Genomic DNA, 25675 nt, shown 5'->3' with positions numbered 1-25675 from the left:
TCATGTGATCACGGGGATGTTGCAATGCTTGGGTGAGGACGAGTCATAAGTCACTTTTTTCAGTGCCATTTTAACTTTGAATGGTCACTAAACGAATGGCTGTAAGTTGAAGGCAGTGATAAATCCCTAAAATTTAAAACGTAGCCAAAACCAACTCATAGATCCTTATTTGAAGCTAAATCCAAGCTCAGTTCAACACCAGCTGCAAATGTACAGGGAGGAAATTCTGTCATTGGGGCAGAATTTCCTCTGCAAATTCTGCTATGCCTCCAAGATTTGTTCTTGGCACAATCCTTCAGTTCATCAATCTACCCTGAAGACAAACTCACCGGGACATCTTCGAAGAACAAATTTGTGACGTTGTTGTTGGGGCAACTTTGCCAGGCGTTGTTCAGGCGGAAAGCCAGGGCACTGGTATGTCGGCCTTCCAGTGCAGCAAATTTTCGGAAAGTGCAATTCTGAACATTGATTGGTCCATCATAGAACTGAATGCCTCTGATTGGGAAATTCCTGAAACATATTTGTGAAAGATGTGCATTAGAGTTGGTTCCAAGGGATTGCTAGAAAGCATCAGCGTATTGCTAAGAACCAGGATGGTGCAACAGTTAAAGGACCAGGATACCCAAGTACAAGTCTATACTTAGTGAGAGAAGCTCACTGCTGACTCTGGACCAGTCACTGTTCTGTTCTGTTCTGTTCTGTTCTGTTCTGTTCTGTTATTCTATTCTATTCTATTCTATTCTATTCTATTCTATTCTATTCTATTCTATTCTATTCTATTCTATTCTATTCTATTCTATTCTATTCTTTCTATTCTAAACACACCTCAGAGTTTTTAAAGTTGTGTTCAAGCTGTGAATGGTCGTATGTGCCTCTGTGTTGAATATTTTATATTTCAACTATATGGGGACATTTTTGTCTGTGACTGTACATACGTCCATCCATTTATCAAGTATCTATTTGCCAAACCCTTAAGAAGCAATATATTCATTCATTCATTCATTCATTCATTCATTCATTCATTCATTCATTCATTCATTCATTGCGTGAAACATTTCCCAAAGCAGAGATCTAACAAGTGACTACAAGAAAACAAAAGTTTGGAGAAAAAGAGTGGAAAGAAAAGAAGTCTAAAGGCAAATCGGTTGTCAGAGATGCTTTTAAATTAGCCAGATATTCCAGAACAGAGGAAGCATGTGTCTGAAATCTAAATCCAAGTCTAGAATGAGGGTTTGAGAGAGGATAAAGCTTTCAATGGCTGATGTTTGTGAGGTCCACATATTGGCTCCAGACTTGACAGAGAATTTGCTCTTGTGTTCTATTGTGCACATTTCTCCTGGAGGCATAGTAGCTGGCTACTACCAGAGTAGGAAGCTGGACTGTATCATCTCTTCGGTTGGATCCAATTTGTGATACAGGGAAGTTCTTAAGAGCTGGTTACAATTATTATACTAATGGGAATCAATAATGGTAGGATAGTAGCATTTTTTTGCATTCCATGGGGTCCACGTTGATATCACAAGCCTCAGTCCAGATGTGCAATGGATAACGTGATTTAAAGTGCAATAGACAAAAGCTATCAACTCTTATCAGAAGGAAAGACAGTTTTCATCCGTTCTTTCAAGTCTCCTTCAACGGGCAGAAGCCTTACTCATAGGTTCACCCCTTACCAAAGGGACAAATTGTGGACGAATTAAAAACCATGATGAGTTTAGAAGCAGCTCTTGTGCCAAAAAAGTAGTTTGTTTGGGTCTTTCAGAAGTTGGATGAACTTCAGTTGGGACTGATTTATTGAAATAGGAATCTCAAATGTGTTATTATCAGTAGCTGTTCCAGAGGTGGGTTTCAGCAGGTTCTGACCAGTTATGGAGAACTGGTAGCGGCAATTTTGAGTAGTTCGGAGAACCGGTAGTAAAAATTCTGACTGGCCCCGCCCCCATCTATTCTCTGCCTCCTGAGTCCCAGCTGATCGGGAGGAAATGGGGATTTTGCAGTAACCTTTCCTTGGATTGGGGAGGGAATGAAGATTTTGCAGTATCCTTCCTACAGAGTGGGGTGGGAATGGAGATTTTACAGGATCCTTCCCCTACCATGCCCACCAAGCCACACCCACCAAGCCATGCCACACCCACTAAGCCACACTCACAGAACCGATAGTAAAATATTTTGAAACCCACCACTGATCTGTTCATTGTAGAAGAACAGAACAAGATCAAAGAGATGTCTTTTTGTTTTTCATTTATGGTCTTTTGAGTGGCAGGTTTAGAAAAAAGAAAGAATCAAATTAAATTCTATACAGATTTGGAAACCTGAACCCTGCAAGAAAATACCCAGAGAGAAACTCACTGTCCAATGGGTAAAGTCCGTCCACTGTGGTCTAATCCTCCAGGCCCCCAGATGTTGTTGTTCATAGTTTCAGTCCCTGTATTTCCACTTTCACCCACAAAAAGGCTATTTTTAATTTCTTGTTTTGATCCGTCGTCGTGCGGGAAGGTTCCTCCACTAGGAGAGATCAAAATGGCTGGTCAGCGTGGCTTCTTGGGCCAAACTCTGCTTTTCTGTAACTGCAGGAGGTAAAAAACTCTGAATAGCAGCGGTGGGTTTCTACCGGTTCACCCCAGTTCGGGCGAACTGGTAGCGAGAGCGGCAGGAGGCTCCGCCCACCTGCCTGGATGTCATCATGGACGCTCTGTGCATGGGCAAAAGGTTTTGTGCATGCGCAAAAGCAAAGCGAGTTCCGAACCAGTAGCGAAGGTAAGTGAAACCCACTACTGCTGAACAGGAACCAAGAATGCTTACCTAAAGATGAGGCGAGGCCGGACATGACAAGGAGTGGCTGGGAGGGGAGGGCCGAGTCAAGGCCGGGTGTGGCGAGGCGCCCCTCAACATGAGTGATGTCGTGTTGGCCACGTCCACCCAGTCACATGCCCATCCAGCCATGCTTACCCAGCCGGTCATTAGGGCAGAGAACCGGTTGTTAAATTATTTGAATCCCACCACTGCCTAAAGGTGCTTTTTTTCAAAAGGCAACTGGACTTTGTTTTTGCTTGAAGACATTTTGCCTCTCATCCAATAAGCTTCTTCCGTTCCTCTTGGATGAGAAGCGAAATGTCTTCAAGCAAAAACAAGGAAAGTCCGGTTGCCTTTTGAAAAAAAGCACTTGCGGGACAACCGTGACCTGGATGGCTGAGAATGTTGTGATCCGCCAGCTGCCAGTGGAGCTAGTAGCAGAGTCGGACAGTGAGGAGGCTAGGGAGGACCATGGGCCAGTCCTGGAGTCAGGGGAAGGGCCAGACGAGGGCTGTGCGTCAGAGGCAGAGATGGGGCCAGGGCCATCGGGAAGTGATGTGCGGACTCCAGAGCCTCCAGAGTTGGACAGCAGAGAGGCAGAGGAACAGGAGGAGCCTGTTCTTAGTGCACGCATGCACAGAGCTGCCAGAAGGCAAGAGCAGCTAAAGCAAAAAGGACAACTCAGGAGTAAGGCCAGGAGATGATTGACCCCTCCCATAAGGCTTAAAAGAGCAGCAAAGGCTCTTGGGCTCTTTGTAGGAAAGCAACGTTGCTAAATCTGTTTTCCAGTTGGCGCCTCTTGTTTTTGAACTTTGTGGGGCTTTGCCAAGAAAGGCCTTTGGCAGGGTGCCAAAGAAGATAAAGGTTTGTGATAAGCCCAAAGGATTTTTTCTGAAGGACTTGTTTTGGAATTAATTTGGACTAAGCTGGGAATGAAGTAATTCTCAGCTGTTACAATAAAATAGTTTTGTATGAGAATAATTGTGTCCTGTAATGACTAAGTGAGCCTAAAAGTCACAACAGAGAATCTCCATAGACAAGAATGCTTACCTAGCCAGAGTGAGGCCAATCCCATTGTCAGCGAACCTACAAGGAAGAAAGACATTCCTGGGTTAATCTGGAGAACTGGATTCTAGACTGTGCTTAATGACATTATTCATTTAGGCTGTTTAACTTTCTTGGTTCTCAGTAACATTCCCCCATTGTTGCAGTGGGGAAAAAAAAATCATGATTTCTTAGACTTAAACGAGCTTCTTCGAATATTCAAGGATATGAAAAGAAAACTCATTAAACAAAGGGTTTTCAAACTGAATCTATAAAGAAGATGATGCTAAATATTATTATTGTTATTATATTATATTATTACATTAACAATATTATGTTGATGAACACCACAACAAATATGCGTATTATGATTGTTTAAAAATAACTGTACCCAGACCACACACTGTTTGATAAAAATGGAACGTTATCTAAATAAAACAAATAAAACATTAAAAAAGAAACTGAATCTATGTATTATTCAGAAGTCCTGATTCTCCCAATATGATGCTAGATTATGAAGCAATAAGGGCATAAATAAGATCACTATTTCCTTCACTGCACTTTTCAACCAGGATTAAACATAACAGAAGCTGCAAATCCTAGAGAACTCAGTAAAGATGCTATTTTAATAACGCACACATTTTGCAACTCACCTACCCCCCAGATCATTTTGACGAAATCTTTCTCTTGGACCTTTCCTAACAAGTCCTTTACATTCTTGGGAAATTGTGGCTCTGGTCATTTATTCTGAAGTCACCCCATAAAGTTGAAGGACAATTACAGAGCATGAACTACAATAAAGTTTCCTTCAAGACAAGGTTCACTCCTAGGGACTGCCTAGACAAGTCTCTACAGTTTTCTTGGCAAGGGTTCAGAAGCCTTTGCCTTCTTCCTAGGGCTGAGCAAGAGTGACTGGCACAATGTCACTCAGTCTGGTTTGGTTTTGCAGCCCAACAAGACAGCCGGAGACTTCAGAGGATAATTAGAACTGCAGAAAAAAACAATTACTACCAACCTGCCTTCCATTGAGGACCTGTATACTGCAGGAGTCAAAAAGAGGGCTGTGAAAATATCTACAGACCTCTCGCATCCTGGACATAAACTGTTTCAACTCCTACCCTCAAAATGATGCTATAGAGCACTGCACACCAGAACAACTAGACACAAGGACAGTTTTTCCCCAAACGCCATCACTCTGCTAAACAAATAATTCCCTCAACATTGTCAAACTATTCACTATTAATCTTCTCATTGTTCCTATCACCCATCTCCTCCCACTTATGACTGCATGACCGTAACCTTGTTGCTGGTATCCTTAAGATTTATACTGACTTGATTATTTGTACCCTATGACTATCATTAAGTGTTGTACCGTATGATTCTTGATGAACGTATCTTTTCATTTACGTACACCGAGAGGGTATGCACCAAGACAAATTCCTTGTACGTCCAATCACACTTGGCCAATAAAGAATTCTTTTCTTTTCTATTCTATTTTTCCTAAACTGGAATTCACAGTTTCCCAGTTTCGAGCCCAGCACCTTAATCAGTACTATGCCAACCTGCACTTTCCAGTTTAACTTAGCTGTAGGATTTCCCAGTGTCTCCATCTAAGTACTATTCAGGTTCCATCCTGCTTATTTTTTTAAACCAGAAAGTGGGTCTAAATTTGAATTTAGTTGGGGGGTGGGGAAGTAGAAAGATGGGAAAACCCCCTAAAATTATTAAATTAAATTAAAATTATCGCATTAAAAGAGCTAGCAAGTTATGTTCCTGGTTTAAAGCAAATTACTCTCTTGCCTTCCCAAGTTGCTGCACTGAAAAATAATATAAATTGCAATATACTTTGCTCTGGTACAGTAACAAAATATTAAAACAGCTAGATCCCTACAGCTATAAAAATACTTAAGTTATGAAACCTGGAAACTTATTTGAACTTGGCCTGGATAAACACTGCCCAAAACTTAACAAGCTGGGGGAAAAAACTTTTTGGGATTTGAAAAAAATAAAAAAAAAATAAATAAAAGCTGAGATATTCAAATTGGTTGTTAATATACAATTACAAGAGCTGTTTGGATGAAAGGAAACCCGAAGGCTAAAAGAAAGAGAAATAAGCCTATATATGATATTGTTTATGCTGATGAGCTTTCACCACGTTGTGGCACATTTGTATGTATTAAATCTATATTCTACTAAAAGTCTCTGACTTTTAACTGGGTGAAACAATGCCTCATAAGGCAACAGTTTTTGAACCAAGGTTTCCAAATGGGCTAATTTACAGAATGTGTCCCAACATTCAGGACCCATAACTACCAAGGGAATGAAGCAGTGGTGAAATCCAAATTTTTTTACTACCGGTTCTGTGGGTGTGGCTTGGTGGGTGTGGCTTGGTGGGTGTGGCAGGGGAAGGATATTGCAAAATCTCCATTCCCACCCCACTCCGGGGCCAGCCAGAGGTGGTATTTGCTGGTTCTCCGAACTGCTCAAAATTTCCACTACCGGTTCTCCAGAACCTGCTGGATTTCACCCCTGGAATGAAGTTTGAGAAGGTTGTGGCTGCTTTCACGCTACCGGCTGCTATTGCACTACTGGGCTGCTGCTGTGTTCATGTGATCTTCATTTTCAAAGTTCCCTGACAGTCCCATAATCCCTTGCTCCCTCCCCTCCCCCCCTCCCAGCAGCAGCCACTAACCTGCTTGCTGAGAAGGGAAGAGAAGGGAAGGAGATTTCCGATGCTCCCTGCCAGATTCTCAACAAGGAAACTCATTGGGGAAGCCAGCAGGAAGTCGGAAGTCACTCCTACTTCCACAGGGTTTTTATGGATGTCTTCAGTCATTCTGTTTTTCTATTTAGGTAAAGAAGTATCTCTGGAACAATGACTCAACAAGGCATTGATTGTCTAGTAGGAACTAAAATTAACTACGCAGCATCATTCGTATTGTGGTTTGAAGCTGGAGAAAGTAAAGGTCCTTATTCTAAGGAAGTTACTAATCTAAAGATTAACAAAAAGGTGAATCTGCCTTTTGTGACTTGAAAGCAAAGGCAGGAAAAAGAGGATAAGCAATTAAAATAGAGCTAAATTTGTATTATATATTTAAAGTAGTTTTAATAGGATTGACGTCTATAGATGTACATGGAACTATCAAGACAGCTGGCTTAGAATTGTGATTAGGTGCTGAGCTAGAAACCAGGAGATTGTGAGTTCTAGTCCTTTCTTAGGACTAGAACTCCCCCCCCCCTCAGGCTATCACAAACTTGTGTTTGTGGGGAAAATATGACACAGGAGCATTGGAGCAGTGGTTAGAATGCAGTACTGCAGGCTACTTCTGCTGACTGCTGGCTGCCTGAAATTTGGCAGTTCAAATCTCACCAGGCTCAAGGTTAACTCAGCCTTCCATCCTTCCGAGGTGGGTAAAATGAGGACCCAGATTGTTAGGGGCAATATGCTGACTCTGTAAACTGCTTAGAGAGGGCTGTGAAGCACTGTAAAGCTGTATATAAGTCTAAATGCTATTGCTATTGATACAGTATTCTGTGCCCTGTGTATGAAAGAAAGGTGGAAAGAAAGTCACTCTAAGAACGAATAAAAGTTTAAGAGCTGCATGGAGAGGGAATACAACTCAGAGGACACCCCGTGTAAAAGCCTTGGCCTTTGCAAATTAAAAACAAACAAGCACCAGCTACAGGTGAGATGAGAAGAAGCTCTACACGAACCATGGAAAGTTACTGCCAGATGCAACTGCCAAGACTGAGTAGGATGGGCAAACAGTAAAGCCTATTTTAAGGCAACTTGTTAGTTCGCTGTGGCAGCATCACCAAATTCCCAGAATCTTTTTTCGTTATAAGAATTATACTGTAAGATACAGGTCAACCTGTAGTTGTACCACCCAGAGATATTTTTAGAGTGAAATCTCTTATGGAAGGAAGGGAGGAGCAACTAGTGATAAAATAAGACAGTGCACTCTTTGAAGAAAAATAATAATAATACTACAGGTAGTCCTTGGGTTACGACCATAATTGAGCCCAAAAATGTATGCTGCTAATGAAACATTTGTTAAGTGAGATTTGACCTAGATTGGATCCTGCAGTCCCAATCTATTATCCTGGGACATGTACAGTATATTCATCTTTCGTTAGTGAGTTTTGTCCCATTTTATGACTTGTCATGCCACAGTTGTTAAGTGAATCATTCCATTGGTTAAGTTAGTAACCCGGTTGTTAAGTGAATTTGGCTTCCCCATTGATTTTGTTGGTCAGAAGGCTGCAAAAGCTGATCACATGACCCCAGGACTTTGCAAACGTCATAAATATGAGTCCGTTGCCAAGCATCTGAATTTTGATCAGGTGACAATGGGGGGGGGGGGGCAGGAGGGGGAATGCTTCAACGGTTGTAAGTGTGAAAAAGGTCATAAATCACTTTTTTCAATGCCGTTGTAACTTTGAATGGTCCCAAATAAACTGTTGTAAGTTGAGAACTACCTGTGTTTTAAATTACCAGCATCAAGTACTTTCCTTACATTTCTCTTTCGGCAAAGGCTGTTAAAACTAACTTCGGATTTCTGTAGATCGTTGGACAGTTACAGATTACCACCAGAAATGCTACGGAACAGTTTTCATATTAATCCTTGCTTATCTGAGATAATACTTGGCTGTGTGTAGATTAGAAGCAGGCCTATGTGAAAACAATTTTTTTGGTAAAATATCCGTAGTTCTCAAAAACATGCGGTTGTTTTGTTTTAAACTAATACAGGCTGCCCTGAGACCAGACGGAGAAGGAAATACTTAGGGTCGGTTTTCAAGACACAAACAGACTGCAGCTCAGAGGCAAAACAACAGTCATGTGTTTTGCAGAGTTGTGTTGCGCCAAGCTCAGATTTCTGCAACAGAATCCGATCCAGGTGTGTAAGGACTTTGTGCAGCTGGTGGCTCTGAGGGTTGGGACTTCGAACAACTGCAGACCTAACACATTTGGAAAATGTTAGGCTGGGGAAGGTTAAGAGACCAATTTGCCACAGTAACCACAAGCACCTGGTGGAATGGATGGAGTCAGCACAGCCATTGTTGGTTGAATAGGAGGGCAATTTCCGGTGTCAAACAAGCACACCAGAGTTGCTTGCACTTCTTGGCTTCTAGAGCACACCAGTAGCAACCTGGAAATTTGGGGTGACTCCAGGTCAAGTGGAATCTCACTAAGACAGGAAATCTTGGAGAGTCAGCTTTGAGCAGAGCTGCATTAAAACTTAAATAACATGAATGATTTTGTTTAAAGCAGCGGTCGTACAATCATAGGGCTGGACGGAAGAGACCTTGGAGCAAGGTGGGCTGCTGGGGGTTCGCAGGGGTTCGGGAGAACCTCTAGCTAAGATTCTGTGCAGTTCGGAGAACCCCCAAATCCCACTCCTGGCTGGCCCCGCCCCGCCCACCCCATCCCGCCCCTCCCAGGAGTCCCCACGCAGCCCGTTTTGGATGCAGGTAAGTGCAGGACACGCGCGGAAGCTCAGGGAGGGTGAAAAACGGAAGTTTGGGAAGGCTGGAAACGAGCCCATTTCCGGCCTCCAGAGGGCCTCCAGAGCCCGGGGAGGCCATTTTCGCCCTCCCAGAGGCTCGAGACAAGCTTCCGGAGCCCGGGGAGGGCAAAAACACCCCCCCCCCGCTGTGGTGCAGGAAGCTGACTAGGCCACGCCCACCATGGCCATGCCCACCCAGCAACTGGGCAGAGAACCCCTTGCTAAAATTTTTGAAGCCCACCCCTGCATAGGGCTGGACGGAAGGGACCTTGGAGCAGTGGTGGGATTCAGCCGGTTCGCACCACTTCGGGAGAACCGGTTGTTAACTTTCTGAGCAGTTTGATGAACTGGTTGTTGGAAGAAATCATTAGGGTGGAGAACCGGTTGTTAAATTATTTGAATCCCACCACTGCCTTGGAGGCCTTCTGTAGTCCAACCCGCTGCCCAAGGCAGGAGACTATTGCATCTTGGACAAAAGTGATTGCAAAGGTGTCTGCAGAGGGTTCGAGGAAAGTCATCATGGCTACTGCAGCCAAGAAAATGAACCTGCCCCCTTGTTCATGGAAGTAAACAAGGGTGCGGCTTCAGTTTCATAGCTGTGGCCAGCATCTTGAATTTTTTTATTTATTATTTTTACCAGCCCTCTCTTGCATAGGCAACTCTGGCATGAGGATGGGTTGAAGGACTAGAGCTGGAGAATTAAAACCTTCAAGATTTAATCTGAGACATCTGATTTTTGCTGGTCCCTGCCCAGAGTCCTTGTGGACTGGGGCAGGCTATAAAAATTGTAAATAAAACGTTAAAAAATAAACATGTAATTGGGTTCATCCAGCATTCCCAGAAAGCAAAATAAGGAAACGGTCTTCCATCTGTACGAGAGCTTTGCGCTGAGCATTGTTTACGCAGCCTCTCTTCCAAAGAACACTGTCTTATGTCTACTTCCCTAGCCCTGGAATTCTTAGCAAGCATTGGCGACCACATTAAATAAAAGCACCAGACCAGATGCTTATATTGGACTTTCGAGGAAGAAGAGTTTGTTTAAAATTCTTTTGCTGCGGCATATTATAAAAGGGTGCATGCACACCGATGTACATAACAAAACGCACACAATGCACCAACACAGGCTTCACACACAAGCAGGGGTTGTATTGGCCAAAACAAGAAGCCTGCTGCCTTGCTGATTTTTCATTTCCATCTAAATTTCAGCCAGATGAAAGACTTTGGAAAAAGGAGATTTAGCCCAACCCGGCTTCTGCAAAAATGGAATTGAAGAGAGATTAAGACTCACTGGCAATCGTCCAACCACACATCGCCTCCTCTCAACCAAGCTCCATGGTCCTGGTTCTTGTAAGCGATGAAACGTTGAATGAGAGCTGGCTCCCTGGGCTTCAAAGGGTCAGCATCCTGGTGCGGGCTGTATCTGGAATCGCAAGAGGCAAGAAAAGGGGGATTAGCGACCCCAGGAAAAGATCTCGAGGTTGGCTGCTTTGATTATTATCCTCTCACAAGTTCCTGCATCCAAGTCAAGCTCCTAGTTTTCATTAGAGAACTTCAAGTTAACTTATCATTAAGAGCAATTTTCCAAACTTCTCTGAACCATTCATTTATTTAACGTGTGATATAAAATTCAAAAAAGGACTATTGAAAGAAAATATATTTTGGAGGATATGGCAACCATTTGTGGACTACGCAATCGGGAACTTGGAAGAAATAATGCCAGTGTCAATGCAAAGAGAATTTTGGAAGACCTGAAGATGAAGAAAAAATTCCCCCGCTTCTCCCTATTTTGTATTATACACTGGGTGTGGTATTGTGTTTTGTCTTTTGTCTTTAATTAAAAAAAAATAAAAATAAAAAAAAATAGAGAACTTCAAGGATCAGGAGATGCATGAGAAAAAAAAATAGCAAATCACCATTCTTGAAGATGATTAGAAACTTATAGGGAATGAGAACTTAAGACAGAGACTTGGAGTAGGAAAGGTGTTCCTAGATTGTAACATTTTGTGGCTTGGCAGGTCAGATCCAGTGGTGGGTTTCAAAATTTTATACTACCAGTTCTGCGCATGTGGTTTGCTGGGCGTCGCTTGGTGGGCATGGCAGGAGAAGGATACTGTAAAATCTCCATTCCCTCCCCACTCCAGGAGAAGGATACTGTAAAATCTCCATTCCCACTCCACTCCAGGAGAAGGATACTGTAAAATCTCCATTCCCACCCCACTCCAGGGGAAGGATACTGTAAAATCTTCATTCCCTCCCCAATCCAGGAGAAGGTTATTGCAAAATCTCCATTTCCTCCCAATCAGCTGGGACTCTGGAGGCAGAGAATAGATGGGAGCGGGGCCAGTCAGAATTTTTACTACCGGTTCTCTGAACTACTCAAAATTTCCGCTACCGGTTCTCCAGAACTGGTCAGAACCTGCTGAAACCCAGCTCTGGTCAGATCCTCTTTGCAAGAAAACAGCCCAAATCCATGCAAAATTTCCCATGGATAGGAGCAACAACTGTAATTCCAAATCCAAGGCCCCCAAAATCAGTTTACCTTCCAGAAATCAGAGTCAGGATTGGCCGTTTGTCTTTGGCTGATGCTGGCGTGGTTTTGACCCCATTATCAATTATCATTCCAGCCTGGGGAGAAAGAGGAAAGGTGTTTGGTAAGCAATATCTTCAATATATTTTATGGGGGGGCGTGTTTTACAACATCAACCCCAGCAAAGGAATTCGATGCCTTATCTGGTACAAAATGGATCACACTTCCTTTTAGTTTCCTGATTTGGAGATTCCATTCTATCACCCATCTCAAATTCATGACTCCAAGAAGTCTGTCTGTCTGTCTGTCTCTCTCTCTCCCTCCCTCCCCCCCTTCTCTCTCCTTGGAGCAAAACAGGGGTGAAATGCTCTGAAGTCTGCTACCGGTTCGCTTCATGCGAATGCACACCGTAAGAAACCTTTTCTGAGTCTGCAAAGGTAAGTAGAGCAGCTGGGGGAGGTGGGGGGACAACTGTGCTGCGTGATCTAGATTCACTAGAAAGCAGGATTTCCTGCTTTCTAGTGAATATAAATCGCGCGGCACAGCTGATTGTCGCACGGCGGATCGTCAAAACTTTTTTTAAAAACTTTTTAAAGCATTTTTTTACTATAGGTTCTGGCGAACCGGCCCAAACCAATAGCATTTCACCCCTGGAGCAAAAGGTAACAAAACAGACTCTGCATATTTTCTTCCTTGTTTAAAGATAGCAGGAGAGTTTGCCATTGATTTCAGGGGAATATGAGCAGTGACCAATGACGGCTTTCTCCTTCAGAAATTGGAAGAGGAAAAAGAGCATTAAACCACAAGAAATGTTTTCACGGCAGGTGGACTTACTCTGTAGTTGGAGTGGGCCCGATTGTTGTAAAATGAGCCCATTGGAATGTGTTCCGAATAGCCAGGTGGGTACATTCCGACAGAAAGTCCTGTTGGTACGTGATGTAGCACAAACCAAAATCCTGTTTCCTGCAAAGGAAAACAACGGTTTCAAACAAAGCAGAACTGGATTACGCGAGATATTACAAACAAGGAAAATCTAATTATCTATCTATCCATCCATCCATCCATCCATCCATCCATCCATCCATCCATCCTCCAATAGCAACAAGACTTATGTCAAAAGAACATCAAAGGAGCTCCTTTGAAGCCTGTTACTCTCCCACTCTCTCTCTTGGATCCTCCAATCTCAAACAAAGATTCAATAAGATCAGCTTAATAAGATGGTGAAGCTCTTGATCTTGCAATTACGCATAAGTCACTGCTCTGGACTCTCAGTTGGAAAATTTGCTTTTAAAAAATGATGTGCCCAGACACATCTTTGCGGAATGGTTTTCAGGAAATCTATTGTCATTCTTCCACACCCTAAAAATAATACTTTTTGTATGTGTTTAGGGTGCATTTAAGAATTAATTTAAGAATGGGCTGGTCTCTCGCAGTCACTTAGGAAACGAGAGGGCTGTTTTACACAAATGATTTGCAGATTGGATGAAGGGTTAGTAAGGTTTTATTCCCAACCCAGGTTAGATTAAAGAATTGCATCCTGATAAACCGGCCCAAATGGCAAGTCCACTTTTGTTCCCATTGGAAAACATTTTTCCCCGAGAGCAAAAATCATCATACTCACTTCAGATCCTGCAGCTGCGCAATTTATGAGGTTGTTATGTGGGTTTGCCAGCCAGAAAGTTGATACGGCACTGTTGGATAAGATAACCAAGTATGAGAAAGGAAAGCAGTTCCTTGACAGTGAGGTGGGCAGCATATAAATTTAATAAATAAAATAAAACCCAAGCATTTTCTGTGGAAAATGATCTAGAATAAGTAGAAGGATTATTTTCCTTGATTCTGGTGGGCTGCGCATTTAGGAACTGTATGATATATACATGGAACTTTATCCAGTTCAACCAGCGTCCAGAAATAATGTATGTGTGATACCGCCTCAACAAAGAGTATGGAAAACATGAATGAAAAGTTAAATCTTTGTCCGAAATAATAGCTAGGCCTTTTGTTTTCCAGGCATTTTTAATAGGAATGATGAATTAGATGTTGTTGTGTCCTGTTGGATGCTGGCCCCTCCAGCAGCCAAATCGGAGGAAGAGGAGGCGTGGGAGAGTCGGCATTAAAGCAACCTGAGAACTCAGAGGGGGAAGAGGGAATGGAGCTGGCTGAGAGAGTGAGGCTATCCATCAGCCCTCATATGGAGAGTTAACAGCCCCCAGGTCTGCAGGTGGCTGATGCAGAAGAGGAGGAACAGCTGGGTCCAGTGCCTGATGCGTGGATGTGCAGAAGGCAGAGGAGAGGAGAGCAGTGGAAATCCATGGGCCGATCCTTGGGATGGAAGAGCCACCGCTGCTAGCAAAGCCCCATCCTAGCTCTGGGGATAAAAGGCAGGGGGCAGAGATTATTAGATGTGGCAGACAAGTTCCAGCTGGACAGACTTGTTAGCCTGCAGAAAGAGAAACTTGTTGCCGGGGCTGCCGGGGCTCCTAATAAAAGAATCTTTGAGTTAACTTCAGAGGGTTTGTCGTGTTTGGGGAGCTGGGTCAAGTTAGGTGTGCCCTTCTATTCTCCCACTGGAGAGCAAAAGAATTTGAATGTTTTTGATTTGGTCTGATGTTCCTCATGGAAGATGCCTTTTTGGGGCCCAATGTTCAGGCGGCTATTTCATGCAAGTAAAAGAACGGACATTTCATTTGGTTATGAGTTCTCTTTGTATGCTCAGCGAGCCATGCAACATTCTGTAAGCCAGAGATAATTTTTTTTAAAAAAATGAAATGTTTCTCTACTCACTTGCAATCCTGTCTAGGTTTTGGGACATATCCTGGATAAGCATCTTCAGTAATGGTCTTGCACATTCTTGTGTCCCTGTCGGATGGTAGCAAAGTGCCTGGTTTCACCACAAGTCCAAGGCAGTGATCAAAGGTATTACGTACTTCAGGCCCATCTTCAGTGAAGAAGCAATGACCCAACGAGTCATACCCAACCACGTCCTTGATCTGAATGGACAAAAACAGCAAGAAGATGGATGGAACTGAGCCCAGGATGCTCCAAGGACAAGCCTTCCTCTCAACAAAAGTGTGTGAAGTACACAGCTTCAAGAAGGCTCAGACATTCAACGCAAGATGAAGTTATTAAGAAAATTATGGAATGTGCTGAAATGAGTAAATTGACATTTGAAATTAGAGAACAATAAGATAAACAATATTATATGATATGGGATTTATTCTATCAATGGCTAGATACTAAAACATGGAACTGAAATATGATACATAAAATGTATGTTACAATATAATATGTGAAAATATTTTTTTTTCTTTTCGGAATAATTGCCATTGTTGGATAACAAATGAGGTTAATAACACAAAGATATATATTGGGTTGACAATATGAGAAATTAGACAATTAGTAAAATATGAACTTGGGGATGAAGCACAAGAGACTTGTAACCAATTGACACACTGTTTGCAATTGTAATGAATGATGGAATTTTTATGTTTTGTTTGTTTTAAAAATAAAAAATTTCTTTTAAAAAAAAAGAAGGCTCAGACATTAAATTTAATAGAGGCTTAACACATCTGCTTGGCTTGTTATTTTTAGATGCATGCAGAAAACCCTGCCCCAAACATACTGTCCTCTTTCTGTATTTTATATTTTGGCAGCAGATTTTGGAGTTTTCTTGTATTATGCTACAGATGTTCCAAGATTAGGTACATATTGTGCTGGGCTTGTATTTTGTTTTCACTGTTATGCTATATGGCTTCAGCTATTTGCAGATTCCAACCCCCCACTCCTTGCTGACATTTATTAATCTCCCTTCTTGCCACATAGATACGTAAGTAATAAATAAACCTTCTTGGAAGGAACATTACAGTGACAACACATAGTCCCAAAGTGTAATGCCTTGTTTATATATTGTTCTGCCCCAGCTCCGGATTCCCGAGGATATTGACAGACACCAACGGTCCTTATCAAATTTATTAAGTAGCAAGAATAAACCAAAGTCCGGCAAAGGTTAGCAACCAGCCCAGAAAGCAAGATATGATAAGACTTTTCCAAAAATGCTCTGATGATAATTACAAGTTGTTTCTAGCAAGAAACTTACTAACGGCATGTGACTTAAATAGGCTAAGGGAGTGGCCAATTATCCTCAAGCCTTACTTTTGAGGAGACCTCCTCCTCCTGAGTAGCCACTCCTGCCTTTTGGCAGCCCTGCATGCTCGAGCATTGAGGAGAGACTCCTCCACTTCGCTCTCTCCACTTGAAGGAGCCTCTGGAGGTTCTGAAGGCCCTGGCTGAGTCTCTGCCTCTGGCACCACATCCTCTTCAGCCTCCTTGCTGTCCGACGCGAGCACCGGCTGCGCAGGCTGCTGGCGCGACACCACACCACACCAGCCTCCTCGTCATCGGGATCAGCCATGATCCGCGCAGACCGCTGGTGGGCCACAATATATGTAGGTCTTTGGTTATTCGGGTTTTCTCCCACATAAAATTGGAAGTGTCTTGGCGACGTTTATATATATATATATTTATATTTTCTCACAGTCTTGATGCTTATCAGTTATTCCTGATGGGTTATATCTGCTGCACTTGTTACACTGAGAAATTATTTGTTTATATCCCGCCTTTTTTTTTAATTTTTACAAATAACTCAAGGTGGCCAACCTATCAAACACACCTTCCCTCTCCTATTTTTCCCCAGAACAACAACCCTGTAAGGTGGGTTGGTCTGAGAGAGAGAGTGTCTGTCCTAAAGTCACTCAGCTGGCTCTCATCCCTAAGGTAGGATTAGAACTCACAGCCTCCTGGTTTTTAGCCTCGTGCCTTAACCACTAGACAAAATTGCCTCCCTCAAAGCTTCATTGTGGATGTTGTTATAAAAAAGCCTGGCTGGGTAGGGGGCGGGGAGGAACCTACTGTATTAATCTTGAAACTTCCACACAAATACCTGCAGTTGTTCAATGGCAGCTAAAGGAATCCAATTCCTTTTTTTTTTTTTTTTAATTTGATTTATATGCCGCCCTTCTCCAGAGACTCAGGGCGGTTTACAATGCGTTAAGCAATAGCCTTCATACTTTTGTATATTTATACAAAGTCAGCTTATTGCCCCCACAAACTGGGTCCTCATTTCACCTACCTTAGAAAGGATGGAAGGCTGAGTCAACCTTGAGCCTGGCGAGATTCGAACCAGCAGTAATTGCAGGCAGCTGTGTTAATAACAGGGTGCCTTAGACCACTGTACTACCTTTATCTTACAAAGCAAGTACTTAGAAGAAGCTTTTCCTTCACCAACATAAGGTATCATGCAGTAAATTATAATAGCTATAAACTGGATCAGGATACTGGCTTTAATTCTCTTCTAACCCTCTCCCCCTCCCCCTCTTCCTTCAATCCTTCGAGCATCATGTGCCCGAAAGAAGACATGGCTTTAAGTCAGAGAATGTATAAACGAGCCAATGCCTAAAAATCAGCCAAAGGAACGGGGATGGGCTTTTTTTCTCCCATTAAAGCCAGAGCCATGAATTAAAAATGGAATTACCCACTACCAGATGCAATAACGGCCACAGTTGGTCAGCCTCGCAATGCATCTGGAACCTCTTCCCTTTGGCAGGCCCTTTGCCAGGCTTCATTAAATGTTACACCCAGGGACCGCTTCCACTACATATATAGAGCATATCAATGTTTTCTGGCTGAACTTGCGGCCCCCGCAGCCATAAATATCAACATCGCTGCCCATAACTCTCAGGGCCAGAATGCGAAGACGGCAGGTTTCGCCAGGGTGCCACAATCTTTAGGATAGTAATGAGGAGAGCAGAAACGCAGGGCATTTTAAAACCTCAATTATAACCAGAGCAACGTTTTACATTTTAACTGGTATGGATGACAGGAAGCCCAGACTGATTTACGGGACTCTCCTGGGTAGGGGGTATGGGGGTGGGTGGGTTTCAGTTATATGTGGTATTTTTCACACCAGATAAACTGCCCCATTAGCACTGTTTGCTGCCTGTGCAGACAATCCGTGTAGTTAAAGACTAGCTGAAAAAGACCTCCTTCTTTGGACCAAAAGGCTGGTAACAGTTCTGCTGTAATAGGAAGATTGCCATTTGGTGGTATTCAGGGGTGAGATTCAGCCTATTCGGTCCGGTTTGGGCGAGCCGGTTGGTCCAACGATCAGCTGATAGCGAACCGGTTCGCTCCAACCGTCAGCTAGGCCCACCCGTTTGCCCCTGCGCTTATACCTACCTTTGTTTGTTTGAAGCCCAGCTGATAGGCGCGGCAGAGCGGATTGCCGGGCCTCAGCTGTTTTTAGTGCTTATAACACTGCTTTTAATGGTGTTTTCTGATGGACTGCGCACGCATGCTTAGTGCGCAATCAGCGCGCATGGAAGCATGGGCGTGCTCAGCGCACGCTCAGCAAACAAATTGTTACACTGGTTGAATCCTACCACTGATGGTATCCCTGTAAAATTTGGTCCTCAGTATATGCAAGAAAGGGACGCAATGACTCAGTGGCTAAGTCACTGAGCTTGTCGATCGAAAGGATGGCAGTTCAGTGGTTCGAATCCCTAGTGCCGCGTAACGGGGTGAGCTCCCATTATTTGCCCCAGCTTCTGCCAACCTAGCAGTTCGAAAGCACATAAAAAAATGCAAGTAGAAAAATAGGGACCACCATTGGTGGGAAGGTAACAGCGTTCCGTGCGCCTTTGGCGTTGAGTCATGCCGGCCACATGACCATGGAGACGTCTTTGGACAGCGCTGGCTCTTCGGCTTTGAAACAGAGATGAGCACCGCCCCCTAGAGTCAGGAACGACTAGCACATATGTGCGAGGGGAACCTTTACCTTTACCTTATGTGCAAGGATGGCTGGAAAAACTGGACATGACTGCCAATAGTGTTAACAACATCGGGCTAGAGACGAACTCGTAATTTGACCCAATGCAAGATGAATTTTTACGTTTGAGAGCAGCCTTGTTCTTTTGGTAGAATAGAGCAGGGGTATCAAACTTGATTTCACTGAAGGGTTCATCAGGGTTGTGTTTGGCCTCGGGGGGTGACAGGGGGGCATGGCCAGCTCAACACCACTCATGTTGGGGTGCCTGTGGTGTCCCGAGAGCTCTGCCAGTGAAAATGGGCTCCCGGGCTCCGTTTTCGGCTGCCACGGCTCCCTGCAGCCCTCTGCCAGCAAAAACAGAGTTCCATTTTCTCTGGCAGAGGCACCGCGGGACAGTCCTTCACTGTTTCCAGGGCAGCCCCATGCGCCAGTTCTAAGCACCCCGCAGACCGGATCCAGCCCCCCCCGGGCCTTGAGTTTGACACCCCTGGAATAGAGGCTTCTCCAAATAGTTGCAATTCTCCTTATACAGAAGGGCAATTCCTTGCAAGAGTCTTGCAACCGAGCCTTGGTGGCACAGCAGACTAAAGTGCTGTTAAGTATCACCAGTTGCCTGCAATTACTGCAAGTTCAAATCTCACCAGGCTCAAGGTTGACTCAGCCTTCCAACCATTTCGAGGTAGGTAAAATGAGGACCCGGATTGTGGGGGCAATAAACTGACTTTGTATAAAAAAGAACACCGCTTGGGGGTGCGGGGCGAAAGCCCTACTAAGCAGGTATATACAAAAGTATGAAGGCTATTGCTTAACACATTGTAAGCCACCCTGAGTCTCCGGAGAAGGGCAGCATATAAATCGAACCAATCAATCAATCAATCTATCTATCTATCATGGAGAGTCACAATCCTCCAGGTCATCATTGTCCCAAAGATGCTTTTCAGAAAGCAAAAGATACTTTCTTCTGGTTTTTTTTCCCTTGAAAATGTTTCGAAGCTTCTTGGATGAAAAGCAAAAGGTTTTCAAGGGAAAAACAAAAATCACGACAGTCCAGTTGCCTTTTGAATAGCCCCTCTGGGAATGCCTTGCGAGCTAATCTGCAAGCCAACCCAACTGAATTTGCCTAAGCTCACTCCCATTTCAGTGTAGGTAACTCTGCGGCCTTCATCCTGAGGCTGGCTCGTGCCTGTGACTCATAGACACGCCACCTGCAACTTGTATTTAATTTATTTTTACTTAAGCAATTGATATGCTGATCCACCTTGCTGTGATGACCTGGGGCAGCTATCAGAGGCAAAACAAAAACATCAGCGATCCACGACGGTGCAAAACAAGTCCAATAGCCATAAATAGAAGATCCTTGGTAGTACAGTGGTTTAAGGCACCCTGTTATTAAGCTGGTTATTAAGACCAGCTGCCTGCAATTACTGCAGGTTTGAATCTCGCCAAGGCTCAAGGTTGACTCAGCCTTCCATCCTTTCTAAGGTAGGTAAATTGAGGACCCAGTTGTGGGGGCAATAAGCTGACTTTGTATAAATATACAAAAGGATGAAGGCTATTGCTTAGCGCATTGTAAGCCGCCCTGAGTCTCCGGAGAAGGGCGGCATATAAATCAAATTAATATATATATTAATTTGGCAGCAAGCAACTAGCCAATAAGCCTGACCTAACCAGGTGCTTTCAACACTTGAGGTTAAGTTTGCTTCCAAACAGAGAATACAACATATGACAGCAGGTTTACCTGGTAGTGTCTCTGGTTTTGCGTTTGGCTAGTCTAGAGAAAAGAAGGACTAGCAGTATTTCAATATTTGAGGGGCTGCCACAAAGAAGAGGGAGTCAAATTATTCTCCAAATCCCCAGAGGGCAGGACAAGAAGCAATGGGTGGAAACTAATCAAAGAGAGAAGCAACCTGGAATTAAGGAGAAACTTTCTAACATTGAGAACAATTAACCAGTGGAACAACTTGCTTTAAGAAATCGTGAGTGCTTCATCACCGGAGGTTTTTAAGAAGAGGCTGGACAGCCACTTGTCTGAAATGGTATAGGGTCTCCTGCTTAAGCAGGGGGCTGGACTAGAAGACCTCCAAGATCCCTTCCAGCTCTATCCTATTCATTCATTCTAAATATATTAACCCCCCACCCCAAAAGGGGACAAAGTTCATGGAGTAGGGAGCCTCTTGATGAGAAGAAGAATGGGGAATGGTCCCATCGTGGCTGACACGACAGCCTAGAATATGTTTTGAGAATGCAAAAGGGATCATCAATCCTTCATCTAAATATTACCTGCACTAGACTCACCTTGCAAGTGGCAATTCTTAGAACATAGCTTGGCTAATCTCAAAAGGCCTAACTCTCCTCTTTTAAATTTTTAATTCATTTGATTTTATAAATTGGGTGTTTTAATCTGTTTCGGCCAAAATATTTAATAATTTTAAGGGACTTTTAATATTTGTATTATCTGTATTTTATCTTGGCTGTTCACCGCCCCGAGTCCTTCGGGAGTAGGGCGGTATAGAAATTTGATAAATAAATAAATAAATAAATAAATAAATAAATAAATAAATAAATAAATAAATAAATAAATAAATAAATAAATAAATAAATAAATAAATAAATAAATAAAGCAGGATGCAGCCCACCTTGCAACAAATGAACTGGATATTTAAAAAAAAAGAAATCCTTGAAAAAGGAAATGTCAACCAATCTAGAATTGTTACCAAGAAAACAATATTGATGGTCTACGAAACCAGCAGCAGCTGAGATCATCTCAAGGAAAGTTTTATCTTCCCGTCCCCTCTCTTTAGTGGATGCATAATAAGATCAAAGGCAGAAAACCCATCAATTTCTCTCTACCTGATACCATCTCATCTTTCCAGCAATAGAAGAACCAAATCCCAGCATCTTACCAGCAAACCGTTGGAGCCATGCACGGTGACACAACGAGAGAAGGTGTGATGGATAGACATATCTTTCACGTAAGTAGGGGGCTGGTAGCCTCCCTTCTCATCCACATCTTGAGCCATGTGGAAATGAATTGGGTAGTGTCCCAGCAACTGCTGGCCCATGTGCTTCAGCTCCACGCCTTCCATGTGGACCGATTTAAATCCAAGTCCAATCTAGAGACCAGAGATAACTCAGTGAAAAGATGGAATGAAAATCTCTGAACTTGCATCTTTAGGTAAGATTATAAACATACAGCCACTGCACACCGTCAAGGGGCATCCAGGTCAGAGGTGAGTTTTAGCAGGTTCTGACCAGTTCTGGCGAACCGGTAGCGGAAATTTTGAGTAGTTCGGAGAACCGGTAAATACCACCTCTGACTGGCTCCACCCTCACCTATTCTCTGCCTCCCGAGTCCCAGCTAATTGGGAGGAAATGGGGATTTTGCGGTAACCTTCCCCTGGATTGGGGTGGGAATGGAGATTTTACAATATCCTTCCCCTGCCACACCCACCAAGCCATGCCCACCAAGCCATGCCATGCCCACCAAGCCACACCCACAGAACTGGTAGTAAAAAAAATTTGAAACCCACCACTGATCCAGGTCAAATTAAGTCATTTTAAATAACGAGGATTTTTTTAAAGGGAAAACAAATTAAGCAAGGACTTAATTCTCCCAGAAGTCCATTGGAAGCCATGGAAAGAATTGAGCTCAGCAGTGGTGGGTTGCTATTGGTTCACCCCGGATCAGACTCCGCCCACCCTCCTGGATGTCTCTGCGCATGTGCAGAAGCAAACTGGTAGCAACGGGATTTGAAACCCTACTGGATTTGAGCACTACTGGAGCTCAGGCTGCAATAATATAAGTTAATTGTAGTTTTTAGACTGCTGGCACCCTCCAGATGTGCTGGACTACAAGGAGGGTTGAAGAGGTTGGGAGTTGTCATCCGGGCCTTCTAACCATTCCAGACTGGAAGATGGTAATATTGGCACTTTTGTATTATAGGGAAAAAAGCCAAGTTGGAGGATACAGACAAAAAAAGGATGAAAAAAGCTACAAGAAAATTTAATTTTAATTAATTAATTTAATTTAATTAATTAAATTTATATGCCGCCCCTCTCCGAAAACTCAGGGCGACTAAAAAAAAAAACTTCCAACTTTCTTCGTTACAGCTACATGCATGAAATGGAATGTCCCTTTGAACTTGAGTAAACCATAGCACACACTACGTCTGTAGCAGTGGTGGGTTTCAAAATTTTTTACTACCGGTTCTGTGGGTGTGGCTTGGTGGGTGTGGCTTGGTGGGCGTGGCAGGGAAAGGATACTGCAAAATCCCCATTTCCTCCAATCAGCTGGGACTCGGGAGGCAGAGAATAGATGGGGGCGGGACCAGTCAGAATTTTTTCTACCGGTTCTCCGAACTACCCAAAATTTCCGCTACCGGTTCTCCAGAACTGGTCAGAACCTGCTGAAACCCATCTCTGGTCTGTAGTCATAAATAGTTCTGGTCATCCAGCTCCAAAATTAAAAATTTCATGTCTTTCCATTTCGAGGAAAAAGTCCCAAAGGGGTTAGAAACAGAGCTAGCAAAAGTCTTTAAGCAGAGCAGTCAATTTTGCCATCTCTCCCGTGTTATTTTATGCTCTTGATACGGAGAAGACCTCTCTCAGCCAAGCAAGTGAACCAATGGAGCTACATGGCGTACCTTGATGTGGCCACCAAAAGTATCAAAATCGAAGAAGGAGCACAGATGGGCATTATAATTGTAACATCTCCTCTCCATCTCTCCCTTCACCAGAATGTTCCGGGTGAGCAGCCCGACTTCCGCTCGCATGTCAACTCCGTCAATTATCTCTCCTGTGTGAAGGTAGCTGGCTTTTCCTAGGGGAAAATATAACATTCAGAAACATGTCACAAAGGGGACAAGATTAACGTAATGAGGGAGGCTCACAGGGAAATAGATCAGCATGATCAACCTGTGAGTCGTGGTGGCTAGAGGTTAGAGTGCAGTACAGCAGGCTACTTCTGCTGACTGCCAGTTGCCTGCAATTTGGCAGTTCAAATCCCACCAGGCTCAAAGTTGACTCAGCCTTCCATCCTTCCGAGATGGGTCAAATGAGGACCAAAAATTGTTGGGGGCAAATATGCTGACTCTGTAAACCACTTAGAGAGGGCTGGAAAGCACTGTGAAGCGGTATATAAGTCTAAGTGCTATTGCTCTTCTCCTTCCTTCCTTCCTTCCTTCCTTCCTTCCTTCCTTCCTTCCTTCCTTCCTTCCTTCCTTCCTTCTTTGTTGGTACAATGGTTAGAATGCATTAAAGCTGCCCATAGCCAGCAGTTCGATCCTGAACCATGTTGGCACAGTGTTAGAATGCAGCATTGCAGGCTAAATCTGCCAACTGCCAGCAGTTTGATCCTGACCGGCTCAAGGTTGACTCAGCCTTCCATCCTTCCGAGGTGGGTAAAATGAGGACCCAGATTGTTAGGGGCAAACATGCTGACAAGGTTGAGAAACTCCTCCCTAGGTGGATGGGACTTCTTCTCCCTCCTTCCTTGCTATTTGCTGAACTAGCGGAAGTGGATCAGAACTGGTCCATTTAGCTGGAGAGTTTCAAGCTGTTTTTCCTGAAGTAGGGTAATTAATGGCAACGCAAAACCTCCTGAAGCATCTTCAAAGATACAGTGGGGTTATGCCATTTCTCACCAGGCTCATCCTTCCATCCTTCTGAAGTGGGTAAAACGAGGACCCAAATTGTTGGGGGAGGGGCAATTTGCTGACTGTTTAAACCGCTTAGAGAGGGTTGGAAAGCACTGTGAAGCAGTATATAAGTCTAAGTGCTATTGCTATGGCCAGGAACCTTTTCTAAAAGTTGGGAAGAGCGAGGATGTCTTGTGAAGAAGGCGAGAAGCAGCAAAGGATGGGCATATCCATTGTTCTTAATAAACTGAATCTCTTTATTGTTTTCCAAACACACACCCATACGCACACCAAAAAACCCCAAGATTTATGCCTAGATCATGAAGAGCTATCAGAGTCTTACCACATTTTACCATATAACTATTTGATTCTGCCTCTCTCTATACAGGTAATCCTGGATTTGCGACCCCAATCGAGCCCAAAATATCTGTTGTTAAGCAAGACAGTTGTTACGTGAGTTTTGCCCCATTTTTCAACTTTCCTTGCCACACTTGTTAAGTGAAACACTACAATTGTTAAGTTAGTGATGCCGTTGTTGAGTGAACCTGGCTTCTTCATTGACTCTGCTTCTCAGAAGGTCACGTAATGTGATCACATGATCCCAGGACATTGCATCCGTCACAAGTACATGCCAGTTTCCAAGCATCCAAATTTTGATCACGGGACCACGGTCGTGAAGTTTGAAAAACTGTCACCGTTTTTCATTACCATCGCAACTTTAAATGGTCACCAAATGAATAGTTACAACTCAAGGACTTATCTGTACTTCCATGGCAACCGGGACCAGTGAGTTTTGTGTGACTTTGCTTGCAGGATAACAAGATGTTTTTTTTAAAAAAAACAACAATAATAACTACCCCAAAACTCTATCTGAATGAATGATGCCAAAAGTTCAAAAACATCTCAAGCAATCTGTTCTCTTTGGATGATGGTTCTTTGCTCAGACACCCACCGCCCTGATCCAGAGAAGTGAATTATAAAACATCCACCTGGAAGCTGCAAATATTTTTTATTCTGGCTTCAGCTTTCATGAGTTCTCTGCCCAGACCTGCTAAGAATGTTGTGGCAAGAATGTTGAATGTGTAGCAAGAGGTTCCTTGACATCTCATCATGTATGGACGTTGTTTACACAAAGTGCTTTTTTGCTGATTTGACATGATCCGAGATAAGGAAACAACTACGGGTGGTTTGAGGTTAAGTTTGGCTAGGTATGTTTTTCTCCTTCAGAAACGGTGATGCCATGTTTATTACCACAGCCATTAACTTTAAAGGAATTGCCTTGTTTGATGGCAAATGTACCCGCAGCAAAAACGAGTTTATTTAGAAGTGATGCCATCAGAGCGGTAGC

The 25675-nt window shown here is 43.4% G+C and overlaps 1 protein-coding gene across 5 annotated transcripts in view; it reads right to left on the bottom strand.

Annotated features, from left to right (window-relative positions):
- The window catches only part of CEMIP (cell migration inducing hyaluronidase 1), a 153523-nt gene that overhangs the window by 12553 nt on the left and 115295 nt on the right, over positions 1-25675 (bottom strand). For all 5 annotated transcript variants that reach the window (XM_087877924.1, XM_087877920.1, XM_087877923.1 and 2 more), the window contains 10 exons: positions 23335-23510; positions 21595-21804; positions 14653-14858; positions 13490-13559; positions 12703-12831; positions 11881-11966; positions 10630-10761; positions 3841-3876; positions 2347-2502; positions 330-510 (listed from right to left, as the gene is read on the bottom strand). In XM_087877924.1, coding sequence (XP_087734050.1) covers positions 330-510; positions 2347-2502; positions 3841-3876; positions 10630-10761; positions 11881-11966; positions 12703-12831; positions 13490-13559; positions 14653-14858; positions 21595-21804; positions 23335-23510 — 1382 coding nt within the window. The remainder of the gene's footprint in view (positions 1-329; positions 511-2346; positions 2503-3840; positions 3877-10629; positions 10762-11880; positions 11967-12702; positions 12832-13489; positions 13560-14652; positions 14859-21594; positions 21805-23334; positions 23511-25675) is intronic.

Source organism: Pantherophis guttatus, chromosome 13 (assembly GCF_059756535.1).
Source record: "Pantherophis guttatus breed Tessera chromosome 13, ASM5975653v1, whole genome shotgun sequence".
In the NCBI taxonomy this organism is placed as follows: domain Eukaryota; kingdom Metazoa; phylum Chordata; class Lepidosauria; order Squamata; family Colubridae; genus Pantherophis; species Pantherophis guttatus.
The sequence above is the reverse complement of the archived record's forward strand: the minus strand, read 5'-3'. Positions and strand labels throughout refer to the sequence as shown.